Genomic DNA, 27,925 nt, shown 5'->3' on the forward strand with positions numbered 1-27,925 from the left:
GCACGGGTTCCCTTAGATGTTCCCCATAGATGTTCCTCATGCATGCCGTCTCTCTCCTCCTTTATAGTCCTCCTCCGCCAATCCTAACTCGGCTGCCCACACGCCGAGTACGCTGCTCTCCAATCAGGAGCAAGTCCTACAGTTTATTGGTTGAACTGGAGGCAGCTGGGTAGAAGCTGTTTTCTCCTCTCCCAGCGCCATATTGTAGGAGAGCAGATGCATAGAATAAGTCTTAATTCCAGTAACTTAGTCTAGTCCGAGCTGCTCCCCACAGAGGAGAGCAGATGCATAGAATAAGTCTTAATTCCAGTAACTTAGTCTAGTCCGAGCTGCTCCCCACACCACCCCCCACCACATACACACATACACACAACACCACACATGGAATACCACACACACGGCCCACGACACACACACACACCAAACCACCACACACGGACCACCACACACACACACACACGACCACCACCACATGGCCCCCCCCCACAGCCCACCACACACACACACGGCCCACCAGACACACACACACACACACACGACCACCACCACACGGCCCACACACACACACAGACGGCCCCCCCCCACACCACACGGCCCACACACACACACCCCACCACACAGCCCACACACACACACACCACCATACACAAACACATGGACCACCACCACACACACAGACCACCGGCCGAATTCACACGACTGCATGGCAAGCGCAGAACCCTGTTATAAAGTGATTTTATTAAATTGATTTGGACATACTGTAGGTCAAATAATATTTTCTGAAGATAACAATTATGGACCTTAAAGCTCGACATAAAATTAGTAGCTTCCAAAGTGTTAGTCATCCTCCCCAGCAACAGCGTGATAAAATAATTCAACTATGTAGAAATATAGAACTCTAGGACTAGCTGGAACTCGGAATCATGGAGCCTGCCATCCTCACTGCGCGAGGAAACCCAGACCCGGAGATTCGGCGACTCGCCCAAGCTCACGTACCTAACAGCAATAAAGCTAGAAATCAAACCCATCTTCTCCTAAAACTAAAATTCTATCAGTGATATTCTCAGCTGGCTGTCAACTAAAAGTCTAGGCTTTTCTCGAACGCTCCACACTACCGTGGCAGGAAGGGGTCAGCGGCCGCGTCCACCGGGCCTGGAGGGGCTTCAGCAGATCCCGAAGCCGGCCCTCCACGGCAGGGGAGCCCTGGGAGGGACTCGCGGGCCGGCAGCAGGAACAGCCAGGTGAAGACCCTCGGCCCACCCACTCCCGCTCCGCGTGTCGAGGTCTTAGAGACAACCCCTTCCAGTTCAACAGAAATTAATTCAAATATGGAGACAATCAAGCTTTGCGTGTGAGTCCTCACCCCCCGCCTCAGTCCACAAACAGCGACTCGGTCACCCACTCAGAGCTGCAAAGACCCTCCATGTCCCCAAGGACTTCCTGAGCAAAAGGACTGCGTGTGGGAACTCGGCCCGGAACGGGGAGGAAGCCACGTCAGACACGGGTGCTCCTGTCCTCGCTGTGGGGGACTCTGGCCTTCAGTCCGCGAGTCCCTCCGACCTCCTCAACGTCAACCCAGCACCGAGCAGCGCCTGCCTCCCCGCGGCCCACCACCCCCAGCACCTGCCTTCTTCCTGTCCCTACACTCAGGGCAGGTCCTGGAGCGAGCACCCCATCCGGGGCTTCCCTGACCACTAGCTATGTCACCCCACCCCCGCCCCGCCCCCACCACCCCACACCATCACCCTAGTTTATTTCTCCATAGCACTTAATCACTACCTCAAACTACACTACGTACTTGCCTATCGCCTCTCCTGCGCCAGACCAGGTCGGCAGGAGCAGGCCCCTTGCTGTCTGCTTAGAGGTGTCCCCAGCACCAGCAGTGCGCGGCACACAGCAGGTCCTCAATAAATACGCGGAGTGAACGAAGCAAGCAAAGGACGGTGAACTCACGGGGCTGCAGCCCCACCCGCCGTGGCTGCCCCGTCGCCCACGCAGCACGAAACACCCACCCACCGGCCACTCAGCAGGGCGCCCCTGGCGGCCAGGACCGCGCGCCGCACAGGGCCCGGGGCAGGGGGGTTCTGGATGCAGAAAATGCCCCCTTTGCTTGCTTCTTCCTCTCTATTTACATTCAGCTATTTTGGAAAATTCAAGTTAAAAATGTGATGCAGCCACTGGAACACTAAGTCTGAGTGACAGGGACACAGTGATTAGCAGATCCACGACACTAAAGCCGCGTGCAGGGCGCCCGCCCGCCAGTCACGGGCGGGAGTCACCTAAAACCTAGCCGCGAGGTCACGCCATCCAGGAAGGGGTCTTTCCAGGTACTCTGAGGACACTCGGACAACGGGGTCAGGAGCGCTGGGACGCGTGGAAGCTGCGTGGGCTTGATCAGAGCACGACCCTGGGGTCCGTCCCCGATGGCAGTAACCAGGAGGCTCGAGTGAAGGGGAGGACGGGCCTGAGAGCTGCGGGGACAGCCCGGGACCCTTCCGCTCGGAGGGAAGGCGGCTGGGAAGGCCGGGCGGCGCCCACGGCCTGCGGTATCTGCACGTGGGGGATTCCTGCTGGACTCCCACACGCACCCCTGAGCAGGGCCCAGCGCCCGCATAGGCAGACCCTCACAGGGACTCCACGGTCACAGCCAAGTCCAGGAACAAACTTGGCATGAACCAGAGAGCGACCCAACACGGCCTCCTCAGGGGGACGCTGGCCAGGGCCGCTGCAGGTTATTTCTTGGGACAATGTGGGTATTTACAGGGTCTCCTTCCTAGTGGCACTTATGGGTTTGAAGATTTTTAACTCAGCACACCTCACATAACTGCTATCTTGAGATGGTTCCGCTCCTTGGTGTGGACCCTCTGGTGGATGCACAGGCTCGTGCTCTGGCTGAAGGCCTTGCCACACTCGTCACATTTGAAAGGCTTCTCCCCCGTGTGGACCCTCTGGTGGATGCACAGGCTGGAGCTCTGGCTGAAGGCCTTGCCGCAGCCACAGCATCTGTAGGGCTTCTCCCCCGTGTGGACCCGCTGGTGGATGCACAGGCTGGAGCTCTGGCTGAAGGCCTTGCCGCACTCGTAACACTTGTAGGGCTTCTCCCCGGTGTGGACCCGCTGGTGCATGCACAGGCTGGACGTGTGCCTGAAGGCCTTGCCGCACTCCTCGCATTTGAAGGGCTTCTCGCCGGTGTGGACCCTCTGGTGCATGCACAGGTTGGAGCTGTTACTGAAGCCCCTTCCGCACTCACTGCAGACATAGGGCTTCTCCCCAGTGTGCACGCGCATGTGGATCTGCAGGTGGGAGCTCCAGTTGAAGGCCTTGCCGCACTCGTAGCACTTGTAGGGCTTCTCCACGGTGTGGATCTTCTTGTGCCTGTTCAGCTTGGTGGTGGTGCTGAAGTCCTTGCCGCAGTCGTCACACTTGTACACCTTCTCTCCTGTGTGGTCTCGCCCGTGGCTGTGCAGCTCCGATATGTGGAAGAAACCCTTGTCGCACTTGTCACACTTGTGGGGCTTCTCGGCCGTGTGGCTCTTCTGATGCATAAAGAGGTCGGCTCTCTCCGAGAAGAACTCCCGGCACATGGGGCACTTGTAGATCATCTTTCCTATTTGGTATCGCGAGTTCGAGAACACGTCCGGACACGCAGGCTGCGGGACTGCTGTCAGCCAGTCTCTCACTTGGCCATGGCGGCCGCCTATCTGGGGCTGGCTCCGCTGGGCGGGCGTGCGGCCAGCCTGAGCGTCTCCCTGCCTGCGTTCCTACGGAAGGCTTCTTCCTGCATAGTGCCCCTCCCAGCGCTACAGCGGCATTCGCCTCGCGCGCCTCTGGACTCACTCACGAAACCCGCCTTGGAGATCCTGAGTTGTCAACATTCCCAAGGGCTGCCAACGCCAGAGCTGGCGGCCGAGCCCTGGGGCCTCCGCTCGTGGGGAAGTCCCGGACGCTCCCTTCGAGGGAAAGGACCGCACAGTGTGTCCCCCGCGCTCGAGGGCGAGCGTGCCGGCGGTCAGGAGCCCCTCGGCCTCGCCGGAGTCAGCACATCTTCCTGGCCCCTGCACGTCGGCCGGGCGCGTCCGGGGAGCGGCTCCTGGGCTCCGGCGGGGAATTCCCTCGTGGGCAGCACCCGGCCTCCTGCAACGAGAGCACAAACAACTGCGCTGAGCCTCTTCTGCGGCGCCCACAGGCCCCACAGGCCCCCTGCAAAGCGACAGCAGCGACACAAACCTCTCCTGACCTTGAGGCGCGACTCCCTGACCTCACGCGACGGCGGCTCCTGGACGTGCAGGTCTGGAGAAGAGAACCGAGATGTCAGGCCTGCTCCCGGCCCAGCTGTGTGCCCCAACTGCAACCATGGACAGGCAGAGTTATCCAAACACCAGCACGGAGAACACGGTGGGGCAAAGGAACCCTCAAAGACCGACACCGGAGTGTCGCCAGCAGCCCGCCCTGCCCACTAGGACCTCCCTGTGGAGTGCAGCAGGCACAGTGCCGGTGCCGGGCTGTCACTGCTCACCCACAGCGAGGACACGGACAGGACGCACCTGCTGCCACGGCATCTGCAGGGCCCGGCAGCCTCGCTATGGCTCTCCACACCCCAGGCTGCCTCAGGGCCTCTGTGCACGTGGTGCCTCCCCACGCTGCAGGGCTGTGCCAGGTGCTGCTGCCTGAAGTAGGAAATGCCCCTGGCGAGTCTCCTGCATCTCAGAGCACACGCAGCTGACAATTATCTCATCTGTTCCTGCTTTCTGATCTGTCCACTGCGCGAGGAGGGAACTCAGCCAGGAGCTCAAAGCTTCTCCAGAGACAGACGCCTAGAAAAACCACACTCGCGTCCATCTTGTCTGTGGGGCTCTGCCCAAGGACACGGGTAAGAGCAGGAAGCGACTGACAAGGCAGTGTTTGCCACACCGCGTGGGGGCCACCCAGGCCCAGCCGGGCCCTCCCGCACCAGCAGACACCACCAGGGCAGGAACCCAGGGCCGCTGCATGGGAAGCGGGCGAGGCACAGGCGGCGCCGAGTGGGCCCTTCCTGGCTGCAGCGGCCTGGGTCTGCGTGCAGAGAACTCGGTCACGGTCGCCCGGAGCATCGACGGACCACCTGGGTGGCAGGAAGGAACGCAAACGAGGTGAAGACTTGGGGGAAGACACTTGGCTCCGCCGCGCGGGCTTGGGACACACACAAGTTGACAGATTCCAAAAATAAAAACACACAGAACTGGAAGAGAAAACAGCCTCCAGAATCCTCAAGCGAAATAGAGAATGAGCCCTAACTGTCCTGCTGGTGAGGCGAGCGCAGGAGGGCAGGCGTGCACACCCTGCAGGCCCAGCCACTGACACGGAAGCCAAGCTCCGCTCCAGCCGGCCCTGCGACAGCCTGAGAGGCGGCCAGTCCTCACGGACGCTGCTGGGAACCAACCGCGAGTCGACAGAGAAAGTAAGCACACGCATCAGGTCCAGGGGAAACCTCCCTCCAGTTTCTTCTCTGGGAGCTCAGCTCACCAGCACAGCCTGGAGGCAGCAGGACCAACGGAATTCGCACGCGGAGCCCTGGGGGAAGGGAGGTCTCCCTTACACAGCAGATGCCCCTGGCCACACAGGACAGGGACAGCGCCGGTAAAGCCATCAGCTGGAACACCGCATGAGACCTACACACCTGCTGTTCCCCGCAGCGCGGGGCAGCGGGCAGGCAGAGAGGAGACCCCGATGCTGGACCAAATGGAAGTAGTGAGGGCGCCAGCTCTGAGCCTGAAAACTGGCCGGCAGCAGGAAGGAACCCAGCCTGGATCCTGGTTTCCTCCAGGGGCTTTTGCAAGGCAAGGAAACCCCCTCTCACACGAGGGCCCTTAAGGAAACACCTGCCTCGGCCCACCAAGGGAAGCCTGGCACTCACCAGGGTCAGACAGCAGTCACCGGTAGCCCCAACCAGCCGCAGCCTGCCCTGGCACGGCAGCACAGGGTGTGTCAGACCTGATGGTCTACCAAGGGGACCTTCGCTGCCATCTGGCGCACGCCAACCTGCCACTGAAGACACGGCGGAGGAGTGGGGGCGGGGGCGGGCCGCCTGGCAGCCGTGGGAACCTACACCCACAGGGACAAAACAAGGCCGCCGGAGCGGGTCTCAGGACACTCGGCTAACACCAGGAAGGGGCAGCAAAGGGCAGAACTGCTGTGGGGGCCAGGCCTCCAGGATGGACACACAGGTGACTGGGACACCCCGCGTGTGTGCGGCCACAGCTCCTCGGGTTAAACCCTACCATCATCTCCCTGCTCGTCCTGCGGCAGCAAAGCCCAGGCACTGCGGAGCTGCAGGGGAGCTAAGGCCAGCCCCAGTCCAGCCTCAGCGTGTCCAGGACAGTGGCAGGCAGGGGCCGGGGCAGACACGCAGACACGGCAGAGGACAAAGCTCGTGGGGCTGCAGGCCTCCCTCCCTCCCTCACGGGCCAGGCCCAGCAGGCAGGTGTGCCGGGCCCCCCGGGGAACCACGGGGCAGGGGGCAGGGGTCAGGCAGGGCGGTCATCAGGCCACGAGAGGCTGGCTCTGCTCAGAGCGACGGGGCTCCCGGGGCTGCCCCTCTCGAGGAGGAACCGGGCCGCCACTGCGTCCGGGTAACACCATCTCCTAGTATCCCACGGGGGTAGGACACACACCCTGCGGGCAAAGAAAGCACAACAAAGCACAACAGAGGCTGGCAAGTGTGTCACGTGACTGACCAAAGCCAGAAAGACAAACCAACGGCCACGCGGTTCCTCTGCTGCAGATCCACAGGCCCCTGCCCCCATCCTCACAGGAAGTACAGGAGCCCCCAGGCCGCACGCACGCTCCCCAGCCTCCTCCCCCACGTCACAGGCTTGGCCCACCCAGGCCACCTGGCACCCCAGGCAGCAGCCGTCACTCCTCACTCGGAGTCAAAGCCCGGCTCTCCTGCTTCCAAACAGTGCCGCTGCAGGCAAGGTCTGGCATGTCCACTACCAGACGAGCCGTCTCCACGCCTGCAGCTCTCCGGCCTAGGACAGCGCGCAGCACTGACCTCAGTGCCTGGGTACAGCCAGCACCGCGCGTCCCTCCTCCCACCTGTGCCAGCAAACACAGGGGCGCGCGGCCGTGCACACTCTGCTGCCACCCTCGGTGGCCTCGCTCTACCCAGCAACCACGGGCTGTGAGAGCCGAGCTCCCCGGGCCCTGCCCTCACTCCCAGTACAGGCACAGGTGCGGCCAGGACCCGGCTCAGCCAGCACAGAGGCGCGCGACCCACCACGACCTGGGGCGGCTGTGCTCTCCTCGCCGCCGTGCCCATCGCCCGCCGCTCACCGCCCAGCAGTCAGTGCGGCACCGGCTTCCCAGCAGCCACTATCACGCTCCACCTGCCTTTGTCCTCTGCCAGAGCCTGAGTGGGACTCCAGCCGCGACACACACTGCCACCACCGCCGTCAGAAAGCACCGCCCAGGCCCCTGCCCAGGCCCCCAGAACTGCAGCTGCAGGCTGGCACCGAACGCGGGCCTCACGGCGCCCAAGCTGCCGAGGCGCTGGCCGGGGCCGTGTGTTCCGGGCGGGCCTGTTACCTGAGTGAAATGCTCTTCGCGAAGTGTTCTTGTGGAAACCCCAGCGCACTCCACCCTCCCCAACGCAGGGGGCTGGGCAGTGCGCACCCAGCTCAACGCCTGCTGTCGGGGACAGTGGCCCGAGACCCCCTAACCCAGCTGGCACCAGCTTCCTGAGCAAGGGGGACCTGGCCTTCTCTCGCAGTCGCTCCCCCGGGGGCTCCAGCTTCGGAGGCAACGCTGTCCCCGCGCAGGCGCAGAGCTCTGGTGAAGAGGCCCTCCGGAGCCAGGAGCCCGTGCAGGCTGCAGACGCCCAGGTAGAAAACTGCCTGGTATGAAGGGACTACCAAGCCTCGGCTGGCCTGGCACCGCGTCAGACAAAGCCACGGGTTCCAGAAAGGCCAGGGAATTCCTTTCCAGCTTCATTTCTGCGCAGTTACGGTGACCAAAACAGCAGCCCCGGAAGCGCCGTGGGCGGAAGCCTGCGCCACCGCAGCGACCTGCCAGGCTGTAGGTCTGCCTCTGCCGAGTGTGCCGTTAGGAAGCGGCCATTTTTCATCAGAATGTCACGCGTCAGCACGCCACGGTTTACTACTCGGGAATGAATTACTGCCGGGGCCAGCGCTGTGGTACAGCAGGTTGGTCCACCACCTGTGATGTCATTTCCGAGCAAGCTCCCTGCGGATGCGCCTGGGAAAGCAGCAGGGGATGACCCCCGTGAGGAGCCCCTGCACCCACAAGACGCAGATGGAATCTCAGGCTCTGGCTTTGGCCCGGCCCAGCCCCAGCCGTTGCCGCCATTTGGGGATTGAAGCACAGGATGGAAGACATCCCCTCTTCCCCAGTAACTCTGCCTTTCGAATAAATAAAAATAAGCTAAAAGGTTTTTCATTTACTTATTCCCTTCATCTGAAAGGCAGGGAGACAGACAGACAGAGCTCTCCCATCCACTGGTCACTCCATCTGAAGAGGAATGACCGGGCCAGACCAAAGCCAGTGTCCAGGAACCCCACCCAGATCTCCCCCAAGGATGGCGGGGCCAGGCACTTGAGCCATCACCTGCTGCCTCCCAGGTGTGCGTCGGCAGGGAGCTGGAAGAGGAGTGCAGCCGCACTCTCGCAGGGGATGCAGGCGTCCCCAGCGACATTTAACCAGCGCAAACGTTCGCCCCCAAGTCCATTCTGTGAATGAGGAAAAGTGGGGTGGCCCAGTGCCTTCCCAATGCCCACTTTGCTGTGAAACTTGAAGCAACCTTAAGGGACAGTCATCGAGGTCCTCCACGATACTTCAGAGACTTTACACACGAGAGGACTAAGAGCTGAGCACAAGAACCACACTTCACAGGGCTTTTTTTTTTTTTTTTAAGATTTTATTTATTTGAGAGGTCGGGTTACAGACAGTGAGAGGGAGAGACAGAGAGAGGTCTTCCCTCCGCTGGTTCACTCCCTAAATGGCTGCAAAGGCCAGAGCTGTGCCATCTGAAGCCAGGAGCCAGGCGCTTCCTCCCAGTCTCCCACGCGGGTGCAGGGCCCAGGTCCTTGAGCCATCTTCCACTGCTTTCCCAGGCCACGGCAGAGAGCTGGATTGAAGCGCAGCAGCCAGGACCAGGACCAGGACCAGGACCAGGACCAGCACCCATATGGGGATGCTGGCGCCACAGGCAGAGGATTAACCTGCGCCACAGTGCCGGCCCCTCACAGGGCTTTCAGAAACTGTCACGGGGCCAGCGCTGTGGCATACCATGTTAAGCCCTGGCCTGCAGCACCAGCATCCCATATGGGTGCCAGTTCAAGTCCTGGCTGCTCCACTCTGATCTAGCTCCCTGCTAATGGACCTAGGAAAGCAGCAGAGGATGCCAAGTGTTCAGGCCCCTGTCACCCACCTAGTAGACCCGGACAAAGCCCCTGGCCCAGCCCCGATCACTGTGGCCATTTAGGGAGGGAACCAGCTGATGGATCATTTCCATCTCCCTCCCTCCCTCGCTTGCTCTCTGCAACTACGCCTTTCAAATAAATCCATCTTTTACTTCGGGGAAAAAAACGAATCCGTCCCATCAGCCAGCCACTCAGGGTGCACCTCTACCTTGCACCATGTCCCCCGCCTAACAGTCCTCCTCAGAGATGACCAGGAAGCCCCAGGAGGCCAAGCCACCGATGTGAAGCAGGCCTGGGCATGTGCACTGGCCCCTCGCAGCTGCCAGGGCCTGAGGCCACAAGGGCATCAGAGCTGCTGTCGCTGGATGAGGGGGCACGGCCGAGGCAGCAGGCACCTCCAGGGCTGCGTCACAGGGAACCCAGCTACTGGGATCACACAGGCCTGACCCAGTGCTGCTCGGCTCTGCCCTGTCTCAGAGTAACAGAGCTGTGACCGTGGAATGCCACGGCCACGCTGCCCTGCCTCGGCGCACCACCTCAGCATCCCAGGGTGGGTCACGCCCCACACAGGCCTGACCCATGCAGCTCGGAGCTGTGACTGTGGAACGCCACGCCATGCTACCCTGCCTCTTTCATCAGCACCCTGGCCTGGGTGCACCGACTCAGCATCCCAGGATGGGTCACATCCCACAGGCCCTGCACGGTCCCTTACGACAGCTGCTCCGCACGACCTGCGCCACCTCGGAGGTGACAGGTCACACTGACACCCACCTTAGAGGGTGCCAGCCTCCCACCTGGGCAGTGGGCTCCCAGAAAGCCTCTGACCAGGCTTCCCCTGGCTCCTCCCACTTCCTCTCCCTCGTCGGCAGCTGTGCAAAGCCACAGGCCACCCCACTTTTCTCACTCACCCAAGTGACCTCAGGGGGCAGCGGCTGACACGCTGCCAGGGACACCTGCACTCTGCTGCAACACCTGGGCCCCTGGCACTCATGCGAGACCAGGACCGAGCGCCAGGTCCTTGGCTCCAGCCCGGCCCAGCCCCAGATGCTGTGGGCAGCTGGGGAACCTCCGTTTGCCTTCCAGACACACGAAGTGAACTCCAACACAGAAGCCGCGGCTGTGGGCGCCCCCTCTGCCAGGCCGCCCAGCTCACGGGGGAAGGCGCCGGGCACCCTCTGGACTCAGAGCCCTGCACAGCAGCACTCCCCACCACAGCCCGTCCCCAGGTGCTTCTGACGATCAGAGCAGCCTCAGACCCTGCCACTGGCTGCCATGCCCAGGCCCCAGCGACACTCAGACGCCCGTCTGCTAGCACCTGAGCGCGGGGCGTCTCACTCAGCAGTGAAGAGGCCCACATCTGGCACCCAAGGTCCATTCCCGGCTCCTATGACGCAGATCCTGGAGGCAGCCTCATGGCTGGAGGAGCTGGGCCCCGCCACCCACGTGGGAGACCCCAGCTCCAGCCTGACCCAGCCCCAGACACTGCACCGCTGGGGAGTGAACCAGCAGGTGGGAGCTCGCTCTCTGTCTCTCCTCTCAAATAAACATCAATAACGGGAATAACCTCCCCAAAGGTTTTTTTTATTTTTTATTTTTTATTTTTTTGACAGGCAGAGTTAGTGAGAGAGAGAGGCAGAGAGAAACATACTTCCTTCCGTTGGCTCACTCCCCAAATGGCCGCTATGGCAGGCGTGCTGTGCCGATCCGAAGGCAGGAGCCAGGTGCTTCCTCCTGGTCTCCCATGCAGGTGCAGGGCCCAAGCACTTGGGCCATCCTCCACTGCCCTCCCAGGCCACAGCAGAGAGCTGGACTGGAAGAGGAGCAACTGGGACCGAATCTGGCGCCCCGACCAGGACTAGAACACGGTGTGCCGGCGCCGCAGGTGCAGGATTAGCCTAGTGAGCCGCGGCGCCGGGCCCCCCAAAGGGTTTTGAAGTAAAAATGTATGCTGTTCAGAGGAAGTTCTGACTGAGCAGGATTCTCCAGCCAGACTCAGGATGTCAGGCAGGGCCCACTCTTGTTCCCTCTGGAATGAGCTCAAACTTACAGGTGGCACCTCGGACGCCGTCCTGTCTGCATCCCTGCCCCGGTCACTGGACGAGACCGGAAGCCAGACGAGAAGCCGTTCTGGGTCTCTTGGAGCAGGTGCCCTGTGACCATCCTGAGACCACTCCTACCTGGAGCCCTGACGAGGCTCCCCGTGCCCCTGGTTTCAGTGAGCTGCGTGGGAGAGATGCTGTCTTCCTGTGCTGGGAAGGCGGCTCCTGGCGTGACCCGGCCCAGACTCCTCACGTGGAGAAGCCACGTCTGGTCTTTCGGAACTGGAGTCACCACGGACGTGAGGTGGGACCCTGGGAAGGGGACAACGAGGACAGAACAGCAGCACCCCCTTGAGGCCGAGGCCGGGACCTGGGCTGCTGCAGCGGCACAGGCGGCGCGGGCACACGGCCACCCTCCTTCAGCAGGGATAGTGCAGCGCGCAGCTGGCTGAGGGCCGAGGCCCGCCACTGCCTGGGTCAGGGCTCACGGCAGACCACCCTGCACCCTCTGCTGGGACAACCGGGGCGAACGCCCCAGCACGGCTCAAGCTAAACGCTTGCTTCCTCATTTCCTCGGTTTCAATCAGGCATGGCACACGCACCCACTGGCCAAGATGCTCTCTCCCAGGGGCTCCCGACTGTGGGGCTCTGCTCTGTTCTAAGGCCAAGGCCGCCGCGCCTGAGTGCCTGTCTCCTGCACCCCGCTCAGAGGACTGGCCTTCACACACCGCGCTCAGCGGCTGTCCCGTGTGCACGGCACCACCCTGGCCTGCTGCTTGGCTCCGCGTTCAGCAACCCCTGCACAAGGGACAGACGGCCTCCCGGAGCTGGCCCTGCCCACAGCCCACGCCAAGCCCAGGCTTATCTTATCATCTAGCAAATGTGTAACACACGATACTTGGGCAGGCAGGACACCAGGCCTGCGGTCAAAAGGCCCAAGTTCATGGTCATGTCCTTGCCGGGACCCTCTAGCCGTGTGACCACAGGTGATGCACCGCATCAGCCCCCAGCTGACTCAGCTACAAAGCAGACAACAGCGCTCCCTTGCAGCAGGCCATCAAGGTCAGAGGCTGCGCAGAGGCACAGTGCCGGGGTGACTGGCACGGCCTCTACTCCAACACCACCCCGACACCCAGAGCGTGTGTCCATACCCAGTGCCCCGGGCTGGGGGAAGAAGTCCACCCCTCCGAGGCCGACTCTACGGCCTTCCCTGCCTCCCACACCCCGCCGCTCTGGGCTGGGGCAGAGGCAGCCAGGCCGGCTCTCAGGCACCACGAGCGACTCTCGAGGGACCAAGCCCACGCTCAGGCCCAGGAGAACAAAGAACAGACCGGCGCTCACGTCAGCCCGGGAGAGGGAGGAGGGGCTGCCACAGTCGCGGGGACGGCGATCCAGGCGGAGACAGCGGCCCAGCAGCAGGACCCCCGGCGCCCCCGCCCCCGCAGGTCAGGGGAGGGAAGAGCTGGCAGCTTTCCGAGACGGGTTTTTAAGAGCTGTGATCCGAGCACGGAAGATGGCCCACCTCATCTGCGTTAGGCGGACCGTCCAGGGAGTTACCTACATGCTCCCCGCTGTGGAAACTCCAGAGCGCCCACCCCCTCCCTACAGGACACCCCCGAGGCCCCATCCGGCTCTCCAGGAACCGGACTACTCCAGGTCACGCCAGCCAAGCCCAGGACGGGGCAGACCTGAGGGGCAGGCTCGCTCAGGAAGCACCAGGGCCATATCGCTCAGCCGGAACCCAAATGCTGGCCAGGCCTCGGAGGTGGGGTCTCAGGATGAGGGCCCGCCCACAGGGGAGCTCCTAACAGACTCTGGAAGGCGGCGCAACCCGGGAAGAGTTCCTTACCAGCGGCTGGCGCGGCGTCAGGCAGGGTCTTGGCAACCCCCTCCCCCCACTTCCGGGTCTCTTGGAGCAGGTGCCACGCGGAGCCGCGGGTCCCACCCCCAGGGCAGCACTGCACGAGCAAGGCCGTGTATCTCAGAGAACCCCGTTCTCCCGAGGCTGGTGGCAACCCTGTGCCTGAGACCTGAGTCTGGGTCCTCCCCGCCACAGTGGAGACGGCAGGCCGGGGCACCTGTCAGTGAGCCACCCGACAGAGCCAGCGACAGGGAGGAGCACACTGCCATCACATCCAGCTTCCAGAGCGTGGCCACCTGGAGACCAGCGCAGCACAGGGTAAAGAGAGAAGGCAGCCAGGCCCTTCCCCAGAGCAGCCCCAGCCCTACCACACAGCCACTGAAGCCACGAAAGGGAGACACCACCAATCCACGTGGCCTTAACCTTCCACAAGGACACGGTCACTGGGCTCAGGGCGACAGGGGCCGCTCACTGAGCCAGTTCCCCTCATGGATGGGGAAGAGACGCCATGAAGGGAGGAGCCCAGAGCCTGGGCGACGACCTCTAGCAGCAGGGCGACGAGAGGTTTTCCTGTCTCCCGAGTACACACGGGAACAGCGTGCAACGCTATGGCACGTGCAAGCCACGGCCACGGAGGCTGCGGCCGCACACAGAACATGCCGGAGCTCAGCAGTGCAGCTAACGACGACCAAACCCCCGACCAAGGTCCACGCTGTCCTCCGGAGTCGAAACTTCGAGAAACGATTCCAAATACAAAGCTTCGAAGACAAGCAAAAGAAAACAAGTGCTCGTGCCGGGAATCCGACGGCTCTGAGTGGCGCTGGCGAGGAGACTGACGCCAAGCCACAATCCCAGGTCCCCAGAACTCCCACCCACGGCGACGGCTGCGGTGCAGACTCTGAGAAAAATGCCAGAAACCTACAGAGTAACAAACTCAGCTTTAAAAGAGGTTCTGAGACCTCAGAGAAGATGGGGACGATGGGAGAGAACGGGCGGGGCCGGGGCCGAGAGGGTTATGGTGCCGCTGGCAGTGCTGGCCCCCGCGGCAGAGCAGGGGTTCTGGTCCCAGCTGCTCCGTCTCTGACCTGGCTCTCTGCTCATGAGCCTGGGAAGGCAGCAGGTGAGGGCCCCGCCACCCATGAGAGAGACCCAGATGGAGCTCCTGGCTGGCCCAGCCCTGGCTCTTGTGGTCATTCGGGCAGTGAATGAATCAGCACACAAAAGCTCTCCCTCTGCCTAACATATAAAGCTTTAAAAACGGCAAGACAGACGGCACAAGACGGCAGGCGGGACGCACTGAGGCTGTTTCGCCCAGCACAGGCCTGCAAAGCAGCAGATGACGAAGCTCCCGGGGACGCTGAGCGCCGAGGGGGACGCGCTTAGAGAACCTCCAGAGACCGCTGCGGCTTCAACTCCTCAGAGCAGACCCCCTGGCAGGGACATGGGGAGAAGCCAGGGGCACACTTACGCAGTGACAGGATCCAACCCGAGACCCTCCAGAGGGGCGGCAGAAGCAGGACTCACGGTGGCTGCAGGGGACAGCGGCCTGAGGACCCTGCTGGGCGAGAGGAAAGCAGGTGGCCAGTTAGGGTCACCAAGTCTTCTGAAAGCAGCTACAGCGAACAGTGGCCCCAGCGCAGAGGGCGGAGCAGGGTGACAAGATGCCGGAACGGGGCACTGGCCGTGCACGGCGCCCTCCAGGCCGCAGGAGCCCTGACACCACAGCCAGCCTCTCGACCCGCGGCATCCACACCGAGTCGCAGGCTCGCAGAGCCCTGGTTCCAGCACTCACACCGACCCAAGTGCTGAACCATCGCCTGAGGCCTCCCAGGGTCTCCACCAGCAGAAGCTGGAATCGGGAGCAGAGTCAGGACTCGAACCCAGGCCCTCCAATATGGGAAACCTGTACCTTAACTGCTAGGCCAAACGCCCACGGGCCTACTCAGGATCCTTTTTTTTCTTAAAAAAAAAAAAAAAATTTTTTTACCTGAAACACAGAGTTAGTAAGGGAGAGACAGAGAGATCTTCCACCTGTTGGTTCACTCCCCAGATAACCACAACAGTCAGGGCTGGGCCAGGCCAAAGCCGGGGTCGCAGGGACCCAAGGACTTAGGCATCCTCTGCAGGGAGCTGATCAGAAAGAACTGGAGCCAGTGCTCATAGGGACGCCAGCATGGCAGGTGGCAGCTTCACCCGCTGTGCCACAAGGCTGACCTCCCAGTGCTCCCTCTCTACTTCCACCCCACCCACGACACTGCTGACATTCCTCCCTGACCCCGCTGGCCACTGCTGTCTGCAGTCGTCCGGCTCCTGATTCCGAGTTGCACTGTCGCTGCAGAAACTGTCTGGGCCAGGTGTGCAGTGCAGACGCCGCATGCGGTGCCCACAGCCCAGTGCTGGCTTCGTCCTGCTCCACCCTGCTCCAGTCTCCTCCTCTAGGACTCTGCCAGGAGACAGAAGGCTCCCGGAGCTGGCCACCTGCCGCCCACACGGGGACCTGGACGGAGTTCCCAGCCCCGGCCGCAGCACCGCAGGCATCTGGGGAGTGAACGGGTAATGAGAGCTCTCTCGTCTGTCTCTGCCTCTCAAATAAATTTTAAAAAAGAAAAACCACTGAGAAGCCCCCTACTCAGTTTGCCGGGGAGCTTCCGTGCCTCTGCGAAGCCCAGTGCTGCCAGGGGCTCCAGCTCAGCTCTCCTCCACTCCCACCTTGCCCACCAGTTCTACCATCTCAGCTCCACACACTCACCATGGCTGCAACTGCTCCTACCGCCTCCAGAGGGCGCTCCCACACCTGCTCGGAACCAGCAGGGACACAGAAGGGCTCACCCACAGCAGGCAGTGGCAAAGCAGGGTGACTACTCCTACAGCTTCCTGATTCTACTTCTCAGCCTCGGGGCTTATCACGAGGCCCGAACCCTGTCCAAATATAAAGCTATAGTAATTAAGTTGTTGCTTATTAGTTAACTAAGGAGCCCGTCACGTTTCAGCCGATGCCAAGTACGTGGAATCCCCGAAATACTCTTAAACCCCGTCAAGTCCCGTCCTACCCACATCTCAAATGGTGCTGAAAGCCACATCTCAAATGGCGCTGAAAGCCGAGGACCAGCAGGGTGTCTGCTCTGCAGCAGGCTCCGGCCGGCTCTGTGAAGGTCTACCCTGAGTTCCCAGGCAGACTTCAGCCCTTCTGGGACCCTGTCGCAGAACAAGGTGTGGAGACGCACGCCGTGAGCCCACGGGGACGTGGAAAGGCCAGGCGCTCTCGGCCGGCCTACAGGACTCCCCGTAGCACGCCGGGAGACACGCACACTGTGCAGTCCCGAGGCAGATCAGAGGTGCAAGAACCCCACAGCGTCAGACGGAGACACACACTGCACTGGCCAGCACCGCGGTTCACTAGGCTAATCCTCCGCCTGCGGCGCCAACACCTGGGTTCTAGTCCCAGTCGGGGCGCTGGTACTAGTCCTGGTGGCCCCTCTTCCAGGCCAGCTCTCTGCTGTGGCCCAGGAGGGCAGTGGAGGATGGCCCAGGTGCTTGGGCCCTGCACCCGCATGGGAGACTGGGAGGAAGCACCTGGCTCCTGGCTTCAGGTCGGCGCAGCGCCGGCAGTAGCGGCCATTTGGGGAGTGAACCAACGGAAGGAAGACGTTTCTCCCTGTCTCTCTCTCTCTATCTATAACTCTGTCTCTCACTGTCTAACTCTGCCTGGCAAAAATTAAATAAATAATAATAATAATAAAAAAGCTCAACTGCCAATGCTCCAAAGCTGGATCTCTCTCCCAGTTTGCACAGACAGGCATCTGCGACCGGGCACTAGCCTACATCTGGTGCGGTGAGCCAGGCTCAGAGCCCACGAGCGGAACCAGTTTCACTCCTGATGCCAGGTCACACCTCCAGGCCCCGGAGCCTGCCGCTCCTGCCCACCCGTGACTCCTCTCTGGAGGACCACCTGCGCGTGTCTGCTGCTCCCGCAGGCTGCGCAGTGAACACAGCCACGGGGAACTGGCAGGGGCGATCTCAGGACGGCCTCTTGAAGCAGCCACACCTGGGCCGAATCCGTCACACCCAGCAGTCTCGAAGGCAGGAGGAAGGCAGAGGGCAGCTGCCCTGACCTCTGACCCCCGCCAAGCAGCAGCCTGCGACGCCAGGTGCACTCCTGCACACAGCACGTTTCGCCATTTCCGGAGGGCGTTTCTTGCTCCCAACCACACGTGCTCTGCTGAAGGCATCCTCTGAGGTGCCCGCGGCAGGGACATGGCACAGCCGCCCAACCTCCGTCCCATGCTAACAGGCGGGCGGGTGCTTCCACCTGCACGCAGGGCCAGGCCCCACCACCTCTCTGCTGCCGCTGCGTGTGACAGAGCAGCTCGTCCACACAACCACTCCCAACACCAGGACCTCACGGGAGCCCAAGAAGCCTCCAGCACCCACCCACCCAGGCTTCCAGATCCCTGCGGGCGCCGCCAGTCCAGGACAAGCTGGACATGCCCAACGTTAAAACAACTGACGAGTGTGCGGTTAGCTCAGAGAACGTACCCTGCACCCCACCCAGTCATACACACACACACACACACACACGGCGAAATCCCTGTCCACAACCCACGTGTCCTCGAAGTCCTTCAAACACAGCAAATCCAGACAGGAGTCGGTCCCGTCCTCACCAAAGCCCGCCGGCCCCCAAGTACAGGAAGTCACCAAGGCCCTTCCCGGCACTCTGCCACCTTCTCGGGGTTCACGAAAGCTTCCAGTCTCACCTCCCCCAAGTCCATCATCTCCTCCGCTGCGCTCTCCCCGCCTGAACACCCACATCCCACATGGGGTGCCTGGTGCAAGCCCCAGTGCCCTGCTTCTGACCCAGCTTCCTAACGTGTCCCTGCGAGGCAGCGGACGGTGGCCCAAGCATCTGGGGCCAACACCTACATGGGACATCCTGATTGGCTTCGGGCTGGCCCCGTGCTGGCCGCTGTGAGCACGTGGGCAGTAAACTGGCAGGTGGAAGATCTCTGCTTATCTCTCTCTCTCCCTGCCCTTCAAATAAAAATAAACTTTGTGAGCATCCCTTTGATGATTCCCAGCTGGCTGCCACATCAAGAACTGTGCTTCTAAGGTTCCTGATACACAGGGCCAGCGTCACTCAAGTACTAGGTACCACAGATGCGTAGTCTAAACTAGACCTCTATTAAACTGAGAAACTGTCACCCTTTTATTTCAAAACCACGCTCATTACCTGAAAACTGGAAAGTATCAAAGCAGTCTGGCCTCTGTGCACCCCCAGGGCTCCCCATGCCTTCTCCCAGACAATACAAGTTCTACTTGTATTCAGGACACACTCAACTATTTTGTCCTGCATTTTACAAAAAATGGGATTAAACTTGCTTTTCTGGCTCAATAGCACATTCTGGACACCCATCCAGGCAACGTCAAAGCACCCACACCCAACTCCTGAAGCTCCACACGAGGGGCCGAGTGGTGGCCCAGCAGGTCAGACGTCCAGCTGTGATGCCCGCATCCCGGCTGCTCCACTTCTGACCCGGCTCCCTGCTAATCCATCTGGGAAAGCAGAAGACGGTCCAAGTACTTGGGCCCCCGCCACCCACCTGGGACACTAGGACGGAGTTCCAGGCTCCTGGCTTCAGCCTGGCCTAGCCCCAGGTGGTTTGGCCAATGGAAGAACTCTCTCCCTAACTCTTCTCTTCCAAATAAAACAAACAGATCTCAACAAAATGAAACACTACTCGTGAGCAGGCTACCCAGGTCCCGTCCCTGGCTGCGCTCCTGACTCCCGCTGACGCAGACCCTGGGAGGGCGACAGCTCACGTCGCCGGGTCCCTGCGGCCACGCTGGAGGCAGGACCCGAGCTCCCCAGCTCCCGGTCTCCACCGGCAGAGCTGGCTCAGGCCTCGGGGTAACCCAGCGAACGGCGCTCGCGTGTTCGCTCTGCTTCTAAACAATTTAAAAAATCATTGTATTTCATGGTATATGAACCAGAACTCACTGTTACCTCCTTTCCTTCATTATAAATGCTGCTGCAAGAAACCTCACTCACGTCACCTGACGTCCTCTCCGAGGTGGTCCCCAACCACCTGAGCCAAGGCAGACCTGTGTGTGTGTGTGTGTCCCCAACCACCTGAGTCAAGGCAGACGTGTGTGTGTGTGTGTCCCCGTCCACCCAAGGCAGAAGTGTGTGTGTGTCCCCAATCACCTGAGTCAAGGCAGACATGTGTGTGTCCCCGTCCACCTGAGTCAAGGCAGATGTGTGTGTGTGTGTCCCCCCGACCACCTGAGTCAAGGCAGATGTGTGTGTGTGTGTCCCCAACCACCTGAGTCAAGGCAGACGTGTGTGTGTGTGTGTGTCCCCGTCCACCTGAGTCAAGGTAGATGTGTGTGTGTGTGTGTCCCTGACCACCTGAGTCAAGGCAGACGTGTGTGTGTGTCCCCGACCACCTGAGCCAAGGCAGACCGGGGATGGGGTGTTGTCCTTAATCACAAGTGAAGTTGAATTCCTCGTTTTGTTATTTTCATTTCTCAGAGAACTATTCGTATTCTCAACCCATGTTTTAATTCTGTCAGTTCTTTTTATCCTTTATACATGTTACCAAAATATTTTCCCCAGTCATTTGCAGTTGTTTTTTTTTTGACAGGCAGAGTGGACAGTGAGAGAAGAGAGACAGAGAGAAAGGTCTTCCTTTGCCGTTGGTTCACCCCCCCAATGGCCGCTGCGGCCACACACTGTGGCCGGCACACCGCGCTGATCCAAAGCCAGGAGCCAGGTGCTTCTCCTGGTCTCCCATGCGGGTGCAGGGCCCAAGGACTAGGGCCATCCTCCACTGCACTCCCGGGCCACAGCAGAGAGCTGGACAGAAAGAGGAGCGACTGGGACAGAATCTGGCGCCCCGACTGGGACTAGAACCTGGGGTGCCGGCGCCGCAAGGCGGAGGATTAGCCTAGTGAGTCGTGGCGCCGGCCAAAATATCAACTTTGATTATGGTCAAATTTCTCTTTCTTCCTTTACAATTTTAGGTCTTGGACTAAGCAAAGGAACAAGACATCCTCTCACACAACAGATTCTCTGATACTTCCTTCAACCTTTACAGGGCTTTTCTGCTGAGTTAGCTCTCCGAGCCATCTAAAAGCCATTTTGAACACAGAGAAGCAGGACCCTTCCTTCCAAATAAAGAGCCATTTATTCCTGCCAAGTACCTTGAGTTCTAATTCCCCGCTGTTGGAAAATGCCCACTTTACCATAAAGCTCTGGACGCTGTCCCTGCGCCCCGCTTCCCGTGACCGTGGCCTGCATTTCCGGTACAGCCACCATCACTCCTTCTCCAGTCGAGAAAACAACTTGAGCCACTCCAGCGAATCCACTCCTCCAAAGAATTTTAGAAGCAACTCAAGTGGCCAAAGAAAATTCCCAGGGGGATTTCAACAGGAACCGTGCGGGACAGGGTCAGTGGGAGGGCACCGCGGCCTCCGCACCGGCGGCTTCCCTGCGGGGAACAGCGGCCGTCTGTGCGTTTACGTAAGGCAGCTGTCCCGTGACTTCCGGGAGTCTGACTTCAGGAGGTCTTGGTACAGTCACATTTTACTCTAAAATGTGCTCTAGTTGACTGCTGTTAAGACCACCAGTGAGATCAGCTTTGCAAGCACTCAGCAAGCCGCGGGGTGCGCTGTCTGCACATCCGCACCCTCGTGGACGTGGGCTCTCACTACTCTGTTACGTGAATTCTTTACAAACTGAAGAGACGCACACTCCCTCAGCCATCGCACGTCTGTTCCTGCTCTGTGGCGTGGCTTTGAACCGCAAGGTTTCCTTTCCCTTTGCTTCTTTAACAGTTTAGAACGTGCATGGGACCTGATGTTATTGTCTCCATCTTTCTAACAGCAAACGTGATGCCCTGTGCGTGCCTGACCACCAACACCTGCGAGGGAGGGGCTCTTCCCTTCGGGTCATGCTCCACCCACCTGGGCAGCACCACAGTCCTCTTCCCGGGGCCCAAGGTCCACCCCCACTTCCTTCAGACCTGCGGGCATCTGCAGTGGCTCCTTCATCCCCGACTCCACTGCCCACGAGGGAGCTGATCCGGGGGACACTCGACTGCTCCTGTGACTGGTGCAGGCGACGCTAGAGCCAGGACCATGCTGTCCTAACACCCACCTCTGCAGCACACGCAAGTGTCGGCCCCTGGGCGCCCTGCCAGGACATCCCGGCTCGGGGACGCGGCTCCCACAGCATCCCGTTTCCTCAGGCAGCGTGGTCGCAGTCAGGTTTTTTGTAAATTTGTTTTCAGTGCTTTCTGCTAGGTTACTTTTGGTATTCAGACAGCTATTCCAATGGGGTACACGCATCACACACCTGGATCAGACCTCATATACATGCATCACACACGTGCATCATAGACCTCATATACACACATCACACGCCTGCATCATAGACCTCATATACACGCATCACACGCTTGCATCATAGACCTCATATACACGCATCACACACCTGCATCATAGACCTCATATACACACATCACACGCTTGCATCATAGACCTCATATACACGCATCACACACCTGCATCATATACCTCATATACACACATCACACACCTGCATCATAGACCTCATATACACACATCACACACCTGCATCATAGACCTCATATACACACATCACACACCTGCATCATAGACCTCATATACACACACCACACACCTGCATTATATACCTCATATACACGCATCACACACCCGCATCATAGACCTCATATACACACATCACACGCCTGCATCATATACCTCATATACACGCATCACACACCTGCATCATCTACCTCATATACACGCATCACACACCTGCATCATATACATCCTATACACACATCACACCCACAACATATACATCATATACACATATCACACCCGCATCATATACATGCATCACACCTGCATCATATACACGCATCACACACCTGCATCATATACATCCTATACACACATCACACCCACAACATATACATCATATACACGTATCACACCCGCATCATATACACGCATCACACCTGCATCATATATACGTATCACACACCTGCATCATATACACACATCACACACCTGCATCATATACATCATATACACACATCACACACCTGCATCATAGACCTCATATACACACATCACACACCTTCATCACACTCCTGTATCATATACACACATCACACACCTGCATCATAGACCTCATATACACACATCACACATCTGCATCATAGACCTCATATACACACATCACACACGTGCATCATAGACCTCATATACACACATCACACATCTGCATCATAGACCTCATACACGCACACAACTGCATCACATACATCCTATACACGCATCACACCCACATCATATACATCCTATACATGCATCACACACCTGCATCTACCTCATATACACGCATCACACACCTGCATTATAGACCTCATATACACACATCACACACCTGCATCATAGACCTCATATACACGCATCACACGCCTGCATCATATATATCCTATACACGCATCACACGCCTGCATAACACGCATAACACACCCACATCATAGACCTCATATACACACATCACACACCTGCATCATATATATCCTATACACGCATCACACGCCCGCATCATATACATCATATACACGCATCACACACGTGCATCATAGACCTCATATACACGCATCACACGCCCGCATCATATACATCATATACACGCATCACACACCCGCATCATATACTTCATATACAGGCATCACACACCTACATTATATACCTCATATACAGGCATCACACACCTGCATCATATACATCCTATACACGCATCACACCCACATCATATACATCATATACACGTATCACACCCGCATCATATACACGCATCACACCTGCATCATATATACGCATCACACACCTGCATCATATACACACATCACACACCTGCATCATATATATCATATACACGCATCACACCCACAACATATACATCATATACACGCATCACACCCGCATCATATACACGCATCACACGCCTGCATCATAGACCTCATATACACGCATCACACGCCCAGCCCAGCATCTGCTCGGCTGTTTCCCTTCTAGGAATAGCACCTGCAAATCCTTCCCCTGTTTTAGGGCCCCACCTCTTATTTGTCACTATGGCAAAACCTCACCAAAACCACGTTAAATGATGTCTCAACTTTTATTCTGACCTCATGTCTGTTTAGCCTGGAAAATGAGGTTAACATTCCCATGCCCTTTTGCATTAAAGTGCCTTTTTAATCCCACTTTTGATTCCACCTTAAGAAAGGAGTTAATTTTTAAATCAACATCTGTCTGACCTTAGTGGAGCCGGCAGTAGGACTCAACGTGAACCCAAGGTGAAGCCCTGGTCTCTTCTGGAAGGCCTGCCTGGCCCTCCCCAGCTCTGCGCCCCAGCTTCCCCACCCCCACCCCAGTTCCGCACGGGGCAACCGGAGCGGCTGTTAATAATTCAAATCTTCTATGTCACGCCACTGCCTCAAACCAACCCTCACAATGGTTTCCCATTTCACTGTGGATAACACACAGCACCTCGGCCTGCCCTGCAAGACCCTACTTGATCTGGCCCGGAGCCTGGCACACTGCCCCTCACCCACTTACCCGGTCCACACTCCGCTTCCAGCTCCTGGAATGGGCACAGCTTTCCCCCTCAGGGCCTTCCCACACGCTGCTGCTCCGCCTGGACAATTATCCCCACCTCACTCCACAGGCCGCCTACTCACCCTTCCAAGCTCAGCGTCTTGGTTCTGCCCCTCCCCAGACCCTCCCGGGCCTGCTCTCCCCAGCCTCACGGGCCCCTTCTTTCACAGGGCACTCGCAGCAGCTCCCCAGTTGGTGAACGCGCTGTAGCTGTGCCATCCTGTCTCTGACCCCACCCCAGAGAGGACGGGGCCGCCGCTTTGTGGCCTTCAACAGAACTAAGAAAACCAGCTGCAACTGCCACCACGACCCCCACTGGCGCCCCAGAACGCTCGGACAGAGTCTCCTAACTCGGAAAACCCATCTTCCAGGAAGGGCACGAAGCCGGCGTGGCCCCGCTGCCGCCCGGGAGATCGGCCTGCGGCTCAATCAGGGGCTAAGCTGGGTCACTGTACAGGTGTCACTGGGTGAGGCGGCCCTCGCGGGCAGCTCCGCATCCGCTCTCCAAGGCGTGGGGAAATGCTCCGTGTGGGGTTCTCCAAAGTTACTGCTCACAAAACCACGAGCCGCCAAGCACTCAAAAACGACCACGTCCAGGACTCGGTGATGGGCACATCTGGTCACACAGAAAACACCCAGCAGTGCCCGGGTCCCGCCGGCCTTCAGCTGCGACCTCACCTCGGCCTAGGCACTTCCACACGCCCACGGCCCCACGCAGCTGCCCGCAGACAAGCGAAGCTGGCAGAGGCCAAGGGCACGGGACTTGTCAGGGGCCAGCCCCAGCGCCCACAGGTGAATTTCACAGCCCGCGAGAACGCCCCTGCAGGCGCGGGTCTCCTCTCTAATTAGCACAGGTCTGTGCGAAGGGTTCATCAGAGACCACCGCCGCAGAGCTGCTAGGAAGTTGACTTCAACTGCCGCCCTGTGGAGAGCGGCTGGGTAAGCCACTCCGTGGCCAGAGCGCGGAGGGACACGCGGCTCTGCAAACGAGTTGACGTCTACGCTAACACTCAGAGCCGAGGCACGCGGGCACTCGTCAGAGCATCCCACGGGACGCGCGTGGAGACCGGGAAGGGCCCGGGGGGGGGGGCTCCGGAGCATCTACAACCGCAGGTGCCCGCACCCGCGCACACACTTTTCCTATCTGGAGCAGCGCTGGCGGGGGCTTCGGCCATCCCCGAGATGCGACCCTTTTTCCAAAAATAAAAACAAGTCAGCGCATTTACGAATTTCAAAACCCTCTCTCAAGGCTCAAGTCACCGGTGCGTGGCGCAAGGTCACCCGTGCGCTCCCCGGCGGCGGCGGCGAGGGAAGCCGAAATCCGTTTTGTAAAAAGCCGCTGGCTCCCGAGGCCACGGCCGACTGTCACGAAGTACCGCACCGCGCCGCTCTCGGAGGCGTGAGCAGGCCCCTTTGTTGCGCCGGGACAGGCCACGGCCAAAGTGGGGGCGGCCGCGGGGCTCACAAAGGAGCGGGCCGCGAGGGCAGAGTCCTCCGGGGCCGGCCGGGAGGGCGCGGCGGGCGGCGGGTGGGGGAGGGGGAGGGGGAGGGGAGGAGGAGGAGGGGGCGCGGGAGCCGCTTACCTGCGCGAGCGGCCCTGGTCGCGGTCACACAATGGAGGCGTCCGGCGGCGGCCCCGTGCGCCGGGTGCGCGGCGGGCTCCTCGCGGCCTCGGCCGGGCCGGGCGCTACAAACACACAACAGCACAGCCTGCGGCGCGCCGCCGCGCCCGCCCCTCCGGGGCCCGCCTGGAAGCGCTCCCAGGCGCGGCCCCACGGGCCCCGGGGCCGGCCGCGCTCCCCCTTCCCCCGGCCCCGACAACAATGGAGCCCGGCCCGGGAGTCCGGCTCCCGCGGGGCCTCGCCCTGCCCGCCGCCATCGGCGACCCCAGGCCCCGCCGCCCGCCGCCCCGAGGCCCGCGGCCTGGCCGGCGGCCGCCCGCCCGCGGGGAGCCGCGCCGACCCCCGCGGCGCGCCCGAGGGGCCCGCGCGGCCCCAGGCCCGTCCCGAGCGCCGGCTTGTTTTTCTTTTCTTCCCACCCCCGCCCCCCGCCCCCGCCCGCACCCCGGAAAAGAAGGCCGGCGACAGCTCAGCCGCCGCCAACTCACTCCAAGTGAGGGGTGCGGGCGCCCCAGGCCGCGGGCTCCGCGCACCCACCCTCTCTCTCCTCCGGGGACACCTCACAGGTGCGCCTCCGAGCCGCGCGCGCGCGCTCCGCACACCCAGACGCCTCCGGGGGACAGCGCGCGTGCGCACGCACGCGGCCGGCCGGCCCCGGGGGAGCGGGACCCGCACGCATGCGCGAAGCCTCCGCGCGCGCCCCCCCACCGCCGGTCGCGCGCCCGCGCGCCCGCTCGCTTCTCCCTCCTCTCCCCGCCCCCCCCCGCCGCGGCCCGCCCTTGCCCGCGTTGCCCGGGGCAACCGCAGTGCGGCCGCACCTGAGCTGTGCGCCTGCGTCCCACCGGCCCGACCCTCCCTCCCCCTCGGCCCCGTCCCCCTGCCCAGCCGCAGCCCCGGGGAGCCGGGCGGCGCCCCCTCCCCGCCCAGTGAGTACCAGCCGGCCTCCCCGCCCCTCCCGGCGGACGCCGAGCCGCCGCCGCCGCCGCCGCCACACGCCGCAGCGCGACCCGGCTCGCCGCCGGCCGGCTCCCAGGGTGCACCGCGGCGGGCGCTCGCTGCGAGCCGGCGAGATGCGCTGAGCGGGCGGTGCCCACTGACCTCCCTCGGCGGCCCGGCCGGGCAGGGCCGGAGCCGAGGCTGCCCCGCCCGCCGCCGCCCCGCCCATGGGCTGCGGGCCGCCGCCGCCCGCCGGGAGGAACGAGCCGAGCCGGGGAGCCGCCTGAAGGACCGCCGCGGCCGCGCCCGCAGGTGAGGCGGGGCCCGCGGAGAGCCCAGTCCGGCCCCGCTCACCTGGCCCCGCTGGACAGCGACGGAACAGCCGCGCTGCGCGGTGCGGGCCGGGGCGCGGGCCGGCGGCGGGCGTGGGGGGGGGGTCTCCTGGCGCAGACACCCAGCGGGGCGGCCGCGGCGTCCGGCCCCAGGCGGGGGAGGCGAGGCCGGCCCGGGGCGGGATCCGCATTGCAGGTGCAGCGGCGGCGCCCGGGGGGGGGGGGTGGCGCTGCGGGCGGCGGAGCCCCCGGCCGCCCCCGCCGCCCCCGCCGCCCCCGGCTCTGCGGGCTCGCCTTCCTGCTGCCCGCGACCGTGGAGTGGGCAGCTGCGGCGTTCGCCGGTGCGATGCGGAGTCGGCTACCGCCACGGAGCGGGCCGGGGCGCGGGGGGGGGCAGCAGCGCGCGCCGGGCTTGCGGTTGCGACGATGAAGGTTTCACCCCAAAACCAAGGCTTGAGCGCGTCGCGCATTCCCGGGAACCCGCGAGTGGGAAGGCTAGCATGGCCGCTTTGAAACGTGCGGTGCGAAGTGGGCTTATTAGGGAGCGGCGTTTGCGGCTGTTCCCTTTGGGGGGGCGGCACAGTCAAGAATTCTGCGTTTTCTCGCCGTTGAACTGTAGGAGGGAAAGCTGCCAACATTTACAGCGGTTTTTACTTCTGATTTGAAATGTACGGATTTTTTTTTGTTTGGCTAAATGTTGCAGATGTGTTTGGAGGAAACTCTAGGCTGTGTCTTTATCTGTACACCTGTGCACAGGGGCGGGGGCTTCAGAAAAGCCTGCGGACGTGGAATTAAAAGGTAACTTTGTCTCGTTGCAAAATTTGAAATCCATGATTTATTTTTTCGCGATGGCTCGCCCCACGAACTCTTTGAAGGCCCCCTGTAGTTAAACACCCTGAAACCTTAAGGTAACTATTCCTCCACATCGCTTCTTAATCACTCGGGAAGTTTAGGCTTTTTTTTTTTTAGGACAGTTATTTCATTTTTACTGTTAGGTTTAAACAGATTTTATTTTTTTTGGAAA

The 27,925-nt window shown here is 60.8% G+C and overlaps 2 protein-coding genes and 1 non-coding gene across 10 annotated transcripts in view; 1 reads left to right on the forward strand and 2 right to left on the reverse strand.

Moving 5' to 3' along the window:
• Nucleotides 1-718: 718 nt before the first annotated feature.
• Nucleotides 719-4,079, reverse strand: ZNF664 (zinc finger protein 664). The gene has a single exon (XM_089323001.1). It carries the CDS (start codon nucleotides 3,600-3,602, stop codon nucleotides 2,817-2,819), a length of 786 nt encoding a protein of 261 aa, XP_089179127.1. The 5' UTR covers nucleotides 3,603-4,079; the 3' UTR covers nucleotides 719-2,816.
• Nucleotides 4,080-26,700, reverse strand: LOC103346607 (uncharacterized). Of its 7 annotated transcripts, none has more exons than XR_016227081.1 (5): nucleotides 26,568-26,700; nucleotides 25,598-25,701; nucleotides 14,785-14,871; nucleotides 4,228-4,290; nucleotides 4,080-4,134 (listed from the first exon to the last, which is right to left on the reverse strand). It is a non-coding gene; the product is annotated as an uncharacterized LOC103346607 (transcript). The 7 variants fall into 7 exon arrangements; XR_016227084.1 differs by having other exon boundaries at nucleotides 14,785-14,874; XR_016227079.1 differs by lacking the exon at nucleotides 26,568-26,700 and adding an exon at nucleotides 26,171-26,306.
• CCDC92 (coiled-coil domain containing 92) overlaps nucleotides 26,681-27,925 on the forward strand; it is a 35,579-nt gene continuing 34,334 nt past the window's right edge. The window contains exon 1 of one of the 2 annotated variants that reach the window (XM_089323000.1): nucleotides 26,681-26,963. The gene's annotated coding sequence lies outside the window, so the exon portion shown is untranslated. The remainder of the gene's footprint in view (nucleotides 26,964-27,925) is intronic. The other variant, XM_051831333.2, reaches the window with a different exon arrangement.

Source organism: Oryctolagus cuniculus, chromosome 21 (genome assembly GCF_051225735.1).
Source record: "Oryctolagus cuniculus isolate XC-2025 breed Fujian yellow rabbit chromosome 21, ASM5122573v1, whole genome shotgun sequence".
NCBI classification, from domain to species: Eukaryota; Metazoa; Chordata; class Mammalia; order Lagomorpha; family Leporidae; genus Oryctolagus; species Oryctolagus cuniculus.

What these genes read in the sequence shown, in the direction of transcription:
- ZNF664 (XM_089323001.1), bottom strand. Translation starts at nt 3,602, where the DNA reads ATGATCTACAAGTGCCCCATGTGCCGGGAGTTCTTCTCGGAGAGAGCC.